Source organism: Procambarus clarkii, chromosome 79 (genome assembly GCF_040958095.1).
Source record: "Procambarus clarkii isolate CNS0578487 chromosome 79, FALCON_Pclarkii_2.0, whole genome shotgun sequence".
Taxonomy (NCBI): domain Eukaryota; kingdom Metazoa; phylum Arthropoda; class Malacostraca; order Decapoda; family Cambaridae; genus Procambarus; species Procambarus clarkii.
Genome location: NC_091228.1, coordinates 16,108,341 through 16,118,340, shown reverse-complemented (window position 1 = coordinate 16,118,340; position 10,000 = coordinate 16,108,341). Strand labels below are relative to the sequence as shown.

Below are 10,000 nucleotides of genomic sequence, written 5' to 3'. Positions count from 1 at the left end.
GAGCCTCGCCACAGCCCGCTGCCCGGCACAAAGAGAACCACACTTATCCAGACCTAACGACCCTCAGAAGCGCCCTGATGACCTTGCTACCTTGGAAGGATGGTAAGCAAGTGGTATGGGACTACACGTGCGCTGCCACACTGGCCAGTACCTACCTCCACTACAGCACACGTGAAAGCGGTGGTGCTGCTTCTTTCAGGGAATCACAGAAAATTATTAAATACAGAGGTCTAGCACACTGCTACAGCTTTGTTCCGATCGGCTCGGAGACCCTCGGTTCGTGGGGAAAATGTGCATTGAAGTTCCTGAAGGAATTGGGGGACAAATTGATCAGCGCTACAAAAGACCAGAGAGCAAAAAGTTTCTTGTTCCAGTGCCTCAGTGTTGCGATTCAGAGGGGAAATGCCTGTTGCGTCTTGGGCACTAGTCCAACTTCAGAGGAATTCGAAGAAGTGTTTGACTTGCAACAATGATCGAACCCGTCTGTGACATTCATCAATGTTTCCCATTGTTGTGTTTTTCAAGAGATCCATAACCTTTAAGCACCTTTTTGCATTATTATTTTTGTATCAACCCATGTATATCTTGTAACCATCAAATGCATAATAAAGCACAAAATAAAAAAGGAAGGGGGGTGGTAGGAGAAAAGCACACAGAAACTGTATTGGAGGGGATCTAAACATTCCCTCTAATGCGTTATGCGTGGTTTCCTCCGAGGCTATGGGTCCCCCTTCTTCCAGCTAGAGGTGGTACTCCCTATATATATATATATATATATATATATATATATATATATATATATATATATATATATATATATATATATATATATATATATATACACACATTTGAGGACAGTACAAAAATGGCGTGTCAAAAACATCACAAGACTCACAATTGTTTCATGTCTATCTCAATAGACCTTTGAAATGAACGAATGATGGAAAAATGTAGTTTAATGATTAAGCAAATATGGGGTTTAGAGGTTAGTGTTGTTATGCCCATATATAGTCTCATGATTCAACCAATGCTAGTTATTCTGAGAGTTATTTCTCAAATGGGCCTACTAAGAACCACCATTGGATATTACCGAAGAGACATTAAGGCAATGTTGAGCAACTTTATTTAATCTGGATGAGATGTTGATCTTATGTGGATTTTCCCAAGGGAAGGGGATGACGTCACCGCTAGTAGTGTCGTGTGCAAAAATGACGTCATCGCTAGTGGCGTGCCGGGTGCAAAGATGACGTCATTGCTGGCAGCGTGACGTGTGCATAAGGTTTCTGACGTCACTTGTCAGTGCGGGGTCAAGGAGTGAACGCGCACTGTCTCACATCTGAACAAGAGAAGGACGGTTTATGGGGTTCATCTGGACTTGTGGTGACCAGGAGGAACCCCGTCAAGGGACCATCTTGTCATTATATTATATGTTAATGCGTGTAATAAATGTTTGTCTGTTAAACAACTTTGTTTGCACTTGTTCCTATGAGGGCTCTTACTGAGAGAAAAAAATAATTAAAATATCTCCGACCTGATGACCGGACAATGAAGAGAAACTATGGGAACTTTGAAAGAAGACGCCCGAGTTCAGAAGAGAAGGGTACAGTTTGCCCAGTTTATGGGTGTGATCACGTGAAAATAGGTGGTTTCTGAGACCGAGTTTCCATCTTATTGACGTTAAGCTCCTCTTCTCTGCTAGTTGGAACGACGCTCGGTGGTTCTTAAGAGCGTGGACTGACATACTGAGATTTTTTTATCTCACTGTGATTATTTTGGGGCCCCTGCCTGGAAGTTCCTCAACCATTTGCAGAAGTGATAAGCCAGGATGGCTCTGTCCGGGAGGACTTTCCTCCCAGAACATTAAGATATGATAGTAGTTACCAGGCGCTTAAAGGTGTTCAAATTGCAGTCGGAATGAGAGAAAAATCTCAATATGGCAACTAGGATACTGGATTTGTTTTCCATACGCGCTAAAAAATCAAACAACTGATGTTATTCTTCATCTATATAATACTCTTGTTAGGCTTCCTTTAGATAATACTGTTCAATTCTGATCGCCAAACTAGAATGAACATAGACTCTCTGGAACGAGTTCAAAAAAGGATGGCAAAGTAAATCCTAAGAATTAGAGACCTTTCATGAACTAAGATTAAAAAAATTCCTAATTTGCATTATCTAGAAATGCGAATAGTTATGAGTGACATGATTGAAATATATAAGTTGATAAAAGGGTACAGCAAAGGAGATGTTAATAACTTTATTAGTTCTAAATATATTTATATGTTCTTTATACGTTTTAAATATATAAGAACAAAATAGAACAAAAACACGTGGAAATTAATTGAGTAAGTTTAGATTCAAGAAAGATTGAGAATATACTAATTTGGAAATAGGATGGTTGGTCTATGGAACAAGTAAGTAATTATCAAATGAAGGCACCAGGCCGGGGAGACTGTACTCACCTAATTGTGCTTGCGGGGGTTGAGCTTTGTCTCTTTGGTCCCGCCTCTCCACTGTCAATCAACTGTAATACAGATTCCTGAGCCTACTGGGCCCTATCACTGTGTACAACCATCAGTGTCGCAGGATATTCAAAAGGCAATAAATATCTCTGAGAATGCCAAAACGAGAACAAAAGCTCATAAAACAAGCAATCAGACTCACTCATGACTTGGTCGAGGAACAAATGACCTCGAGGGACATCAGAGAAGCAAGACACGTGATCGTCCTGAAAATCAGAACATTTACAAATAATCACGTCTGATTGTTTGTGTGTTCTCGCCTACTCATTTATTTGTACCTTCAGGATCGAGCATTGGCTCTCGGATCCCGCATTACTAGCCATCTAGTTTAAAGCAATTACTCCTGTCCTATTTCACTATCATATCTACTTTTAAAATTATGCGTAGAGATTGCTTCTACAACCTGCTCCTTTAGTTCATTCCATTTCCCCACTACTCACGCTAAAAGAAAACTTCTTAACATCTCTATGACTCTTCTGAGTTTCAACCTCCAGTCATGCCCCTTTGTTCCATTGCTATTCGGTATAAACATTTCATCTATTTCTACTCTGTTAATCTCTAAGTATTTTTTATATCACTATCATGTCTCCCCCTCTATCCTTTTTTCTAAGGTCGTCAGGTTTAGTTCTTTCAGTCCCTCTTCATTTCCCAACCCACCCAATTCAGGGTCGAGCCCCATCGCAAACTTCTGAACCTTTTCCCAGTTTCCTTTTGTGTTTCCTTAGCAGGGAGCTCCATGATGGGGCGACATACTCAAAGACTGGTCTCACGTAGGCAGTGTAGAGCGCTCTAAATGCCTCCTTACTTATCATAGCAATTGTTATGTCACCCAACAGGCTAATTCTTCTCCTGGGAAAGTCATGTCACTTTAGAAGACAACTCACCTTCATTCGAGGTCATGATACACTTGAAGGCAATCCACATTCACTTGAAAGTTTCCCACACTTAAAGACAACTCACCTCCGGCGGAAGTCATGTCACACCAGGCAGTCACCAACCGTCCCTCTCTGTTGGAAACATCACAAAACACTTCAGTAAGTGATGGATAAGTGTACCATAAGTGTGGTGCTGGGAGCCCCCACCACCACGTGTGTGGTGCTGGGAGCCCCCACTACCACGTGTGTGGTGCTGGGAGCCCCCACTACCACGTGTGTGGTGCTGGGAGCCCCCACTACCACGTGTGTGGTGCTGGGAGCCCCCACCACCACGTGAGTGGTGCTGGGAACCCCCACTACCACGTGTGTGGTGCTGGGAGCCCCCACTACCACGTGTGTGGTGCTGGGAGCCCCCACCACCACGTGAGTGGTGCTGGGAACCCCCACTACCACGTGTGTGGTGCTGGGAGCCCCCACTACCACGTGTGTGGTGCTGGGAGCCCCCACCACCACGTGAGTGGTGCTGGGAACCCCCACTACCACGTGTGTGGTGCTGGGAACCCCCACTACCACGTGTGTGGTGCTGGGAACCCCCACTACCACGTGTGTGGTGCTGGGAGCCCCCACTACCACGTGTGTGGTGCTGGGAGCCCCCACCACCACGTGAGTGGTGCTGGGAGCCCCCACCACCACGTGTACTCACCTAATTGTGCTTGCGGGGGTTGAGCTCCGGTTCCTAGGGTCCGCCTCTCATCTGTCAATGAATTGATGTACAGATTCCTGAGCCTATTAGGCTCTATCATATCTACATTTGAAACTGTGTATGGAGTCAGACTCCACCACATCACTTCCTAGTGCATTCCATTTGTTAACTACTCTGACACTGAAAAAATTCTTTCTAGCGTGTCTGTGACTCATCTGGGTATTACGTTTCCACCTGTGTCTCCTTGTTCATGTCCCACCCACGCTGAAGAGTTTGTCTTTGTCCACCCTGTCATTTCCCCTGATAATTTTGTAGGTGGTTATCATGTCTCCCCTTACTCTTCTGTTTTCCAGGGATATGAGGTTGAGCTCCTTTAGCCTTTCCTGGTAGCTCATTCCTCTCAGTTCTGGGACGAGCCTGGTGGCATACCGCTGAATCTTCTCTAACTTTGTCTTGTTGGCCAGTCTAGCATATTTAACCCCACACCTATTTACTTAGGAGTGGGGGTTAAATAAGCCCACACCCATGTCTTGTCTCTCTGCTGTATTCTTTGGAAATGTATTGAATCACGAAATCGCTTGGAATAATTTCATTTCATTTGCATGTTAGCCCAACATAAAACTTATTACAATTTTTGAATGCAATTTTATACACACACTTCCATTACAACTATTTAGAGAATTTTTCAATCAGAGTTTTTTACGGTATCAGTGTTTCTAAATGCTACATTGATGTAAATTTGTTTTAGTAATTTAGTAATATTGCATATTTATCTTCATATATATACCAGAAGCACTTTGCATACCAGCGATCTTATTAAATTATACACTTTTATTTGACAAATAAGCTTTTACTCAATTATGTTTTTCTTTGAAATATTTTTAAATAAAAATTATTACTATTACACAGAGTGACATCACACTAACTTGATTTATCAATGAGAAAATCCGTAGACGCCATGATGAGGACTCGAACCTATGCACTGGGTATTCCCAGACATACGCCCCAGACAATTGAAAGAGGAGCATAAGAGGAGGAACATTCCTAGATGACAGAAGCCAGAGTGCATAGGAGGGATTGTGTGAAACCCAGGTCCGGCTTCAGTGGAAGCCTCAGGAAACCCACGTGTGTTCAGTAGAACACCAGGTTGCAATCCTTTTGATCATGCCTTAGCCTGATTATCTGAGACGTGAGCGTGGCAACATCCACCTCATAGGTTCGAATCCGCATCACAAATGCTATGGATTTTCTCAGTGAATATTACTGACTACTATTAATGACTACTCAATAGCTCGGTCAATAAAGCTTCGGCCTCTCACGCGAGAGGTCCACGGTTCGAGTCTCCTAGAGCCCAGGTGAAAGGAATGTTAGTTCCATGGAAGTATAGATGACAATTTCTTCTTATTATTATTATTACTTGGATTTTATTTAGAAGTAAAGAATTTTTTTTATTTTCTAGACTTCACACTAGATATCTTCACCTGTTTTACCCCACTAGTTACCTGGAGCAAAAATGGGCAGTAAGTCACCCAAAAAGTACCGAAGTAAATAGATTATTGTGAGTGTTGTATACATGTTCCGGTGATATAGAGTGGCGTCGGCAGTTCAGTGGCTGTCCATCATTCAAAATATACTAATCTCGGTCTTACTTAATAAGTTTATTTGTTGCCCTGGTAATTAGTTTAATTTTAAGTGAGATTTCACAAGCGGCCATTGTGATAATAAATTAGATATCCTTGTTGAAAGGGGCATATTTTGTGTGGGTAAACTTGAAGATTGGTCTGTGAGCAAGGGGCCACTGATGTGTTTGTACGGACGACGACGTCCGTACTTACCTGTAACAAGCTACACAAAGTTGTCGTCAGGTAATTAATTAAAAGTGACAGCATAATATTACCATATTCCCCGTTTCGTTGTTTTATATTGCCAATTACATTACCTATGACTCTCTCGTGAAATTATTCCTAAAAATGTCACTCAACTGTTTGTGTTTTCTTGCTTCTTAATGAGGTCATTAGATATGTTATGATGTTAATATTTCACTTGTTGGTTCCAAAGACCCAATGTAAAAGACAGGATTTAACTCAAATGACACTGCAGCGGACGGCAGTGGTTCAGGTGCACCGAGTCTGTCGCGGATATCTACAGTCAACATGTTGGTCGAAGAATTATCAAACGCAGAATTTTCCTCTAATAGACACTTCAAGATAATAGACACTTCAAGATAATAGACACTTCAAGATAATAGATACTTCAAGATAATAGACACTTCAAGGTAATAGACACTTCAAGATAAAAAGACTCAATGTCAGATATACAGGAAAGAAGTATGTTATTTGATGTATGATTTCATGTAACAAAGTAGTATGTTATTCGTCAGTTATTTCATGTGGACAGCCGTAATCAGGGGCAGATTCACGAAGCAGTTACGTGACCACTTACGAACCTGTATATCTTTCCTCAATCTTTGGCGGCTTTGTTTGCAATTATTAAACAGTTAATGAGTTCCGAAGCACCAGGAGGCTGTTTATAACAAGACCAGCAGTTGATTAGGAAGTTTTCATGCTTGCAAACTGATAAATAAATGTAACCAAAGCCGTCAAAGGTTGAGGAAAGTTGTACACGTTCGTATGTACTTGCATAACTGCTTCGTGAATCCACCCCCCTGTTTGTAAGTGCTTGCGTAACTGCTTTGTAAATCTGGCCCCAGGTTCGTAAGTGAGCTGCTTCGTGAACCTTGCCCCAGGTTCGTACGTGCTTGCGTAACTGCTTCGTGAATCTTTCCCCAGGACACTGAGCTGGAGAGCTTTTTAACATGCTGGTTGACTGTAGGTGGAAGTTAGCGAGTGGGAGCGTGCAGCTGGGTGAGGTGTTCCTGGGAACTGCTGAGAGTCTTCAGGTGATGGCTGGCATGCTGTGTACTCACCTAGTGGTGCTTGCGGGGGTTGAGCTTTGGCTCTTTGGTCCCGCCTCTCAACAGTTAATCAACTGGTGGACAGATTCCACAGCCTGTTGAGCTCTATCATATCTATATTTGAAACTGTGTATGGAATCTGCCTCCACCACATCACTGCTTAATACATTCCATTTGTTAACTACTCTGATACTGAAAAAATTCTGTATAATGTCACTGTGGCTCATTTTGGTACTAGGTTTCGACCTGTGTCCTCTTGTTCGTGTTCCACACGTGCTAAATAGTTTGTCTTTGTCCAGCCTGTCAGTTCCCCTGTGAATTTTGCAGGTGGTTATCATGTCTCCGTTAAGTCCTCTGTCTTGTAACAAAGGTTCAACGTCTGTCATCTGTTGTGTGACAAAGGTCCTGTGAACCCGATTGCATTTGCAAGCGCTTAATAATTCAAAAATTATCATGTTTTTGTTGTTAAATATTCGCTACCTATAACAAAAAGTTCCAAGTAGCACGGGCTATGGTGAGCCCGTAGTGGGTAAAATTATCAGATTTTTAGTCTAATTCTAAGTAATATATAAAATATTTAACAAAAACAATATATTTATATTAACAATAATATATTTAACAAAAAGCAGTTGTTGAGAGTCCAGCTATGACGTCAGTTTGTTCATAATTTCAAAAAACAGAATTTCATGTCATATAATTCAGCCGAGCAAAATTCGAAAGCTATCGTATTGTGTCAAGAACGAAACAATATGGTGTAATTTAAACATGCTGCATATGATCCTTGATTATAATAATTATATGTAGTTTCCATGTGACGGGCCTCGGAAGCGTCGAAAGGTAAGCAAAAGATAAGGTAGCATCTTGGTTATCTTAAGATGATTTCGGGGCTTAGCGTTCCCGCGGCCCAGTCCTCGACCAAGCCTTCTTTTTGTTACACCCCCCTTTCCCAGGAAGCAACCCGTAGCAGCTGTCTAACTCCTAGGTACCTATTTACAGCTAGGTAACAGGGGCAGCAGGGGTGAAAGAAACATTTTTTTCCATTTGTCTCGGCCTCCACCGGGGATCGAACCCGGAACCTCAGGACTACGAATCCGAAGCGCTGTCTGCCCGGCTCCCAGGCGCCCCCCGGCTAGGCTTACGATAAATGTGTGTATATATGAACAGTGGAAAGTTTCCACATATATTTTATTGATATTGGATTGGAGAGATAGTACCCGGCACTGCTCGGGAGACGAGGCCACATTACTATCTATATATTATTCTAAATATCTATCTATCTTCCTCTCTGTTTTAACTACCCACAGTCTACATCACTGTAACCATCTTCATCAGTGTAACCATCTCCATTACACAACCATCTTCATCACTGTAACTTTCACTACATACTGCCATCATCACAGTAACCATCTTCACTACTCGAGCACTACCGGGTACCCTATCTACAACCATAACACTACCTTCCTTGTCCTTCCCAACTCTTCACCATATTAGCTTCATCACTATAACCACCTATACTACACACCGGCTTAATCAGTAAATGAACTAAACTAGGGAAGGCAACTATCAAGGGAAAGCGCCAAGCCATTATACTATATAGCACTTAGAATGGGCGAGGATAAGGATTTTGGGATGGGACGAGGGAATAGTGCCCAACCAATTGGGCGGTCGGGGATTGAGCGCCTTCCTGCATGCAGCGAGACCATCGCTCTACCGTCCAGTCCAAGTGACTGTGTATAAACTGCACAAGATAAACATTTAATTATCATGTACAAAAGTAAATGGTAGTTGAATGTTAGTAAGGAGTGAGTGTAATGTTAGCAAGATGGAAAACTGCCTCCTACCAATATAGGTCACCTATTAACAACCCCACAGGTTCGAAGTCAAAAAAGAAATAATAAATTCTTTGACAATATTTTAAAATTAAACAAATTAAAACTTCGTTTTGCTCTAAATACAATATTATTAACTAATATTGGAAAAAATTTGTGGAAAATTTCTGTTATTCATACTTTGACCGTAGTACGATAAAACATATAACTTCAACCTCTCCGACTGGATATCCCACCACCCAACTACAGATTCATATCCAAAGGGTAACTGGTTTATTCTTTGTACATGTCATTAATTATAAATACATTCTTTCACTTGATTCTATTAGGTTATTAATAATCTTATAGTAGAGGGAGAGGAGGAGGGGGGGGGGGGGGGGGGGGGGGGGGGGGGGGAAGAACACAGACAGACTCGAATCTCACCTGGTACACCTTCTATTGATATTATATATGTTGCCAGAAACACTAAGCGTGGTAGTGACTTTAGGTATAAATCCAACATTATGTTTATAAATCAACTATGTATGTGCTTTTCCCGAATAAAAAAATATTTATTTATTTATTTACTTATTATTTATATCTTGGGAACATACTCTCTGGTTTTAGGTTATTTGGAATATATTAAAAAAAATTCGTTTGTATCATTATTAAGAACAATAACAGCACAACAGGGAAGAGCATGTTTCTCTTAACATACACGTAATATAAGGATTTTGCTATAATTTCGTTTTTTGCTGATTTTCTGTCCTGTATAGTGAGCAAGTTGAAAAGTGAGTATGGCAGCCTAATGTTTACACACTGCTGAGAGAGGTCCTCTCCCACGGATCACACGAATTAATTTGGTGAGAACAGTTGTGTATAGGATGTAACAGTCACCTGATTGTCATATTCCATCACATAAAATGCTGCAGGAACGGGAGAGAGGCAGTACTGAGTTAATGATTTGCTTTGCAGTCATGGTGCAGTTGATAAGACACTCGCCTGGCGTTTCGCGAGCGCTTTGACTTGGGTTTGTATCCTGGCCGGGGAGGATTTACTAGGCGTCAATCCTTAACTGTAGCCCCTGTTTACCCAAGAGTAAAATGGGTACCTGGTTGTTAAACGATTTGGCGGGGTCGTATTCCGGGGAAGATAGGATGAAGGACTAGCCCGAAACG

General features: G+C 41.7%; 1 protein-coding gene across 1 annotated transcript in view; it reads right to left on the bottom strand.

Annotated features, from left to right (window-relative positions):
- Positions 1 to 10,000, bottom strand: part of LOC123764555 (angiopoietin-1) — a 131,642-nt gene that overhangs the window by 99,253 nt on the left and 22,389 nt on the right. Inside the window, exon 5 of the mRNA XM_045752539.2 lies at positions 3,483 to 3,529. Coding sequence (XP_045608495.2) covers positions 3,483 to 3,529 — 47 coding nt within the window. The remainder of the gene's footprint in view (positions 1 to 3,482; positions 3,530 to 10,000) is intronic.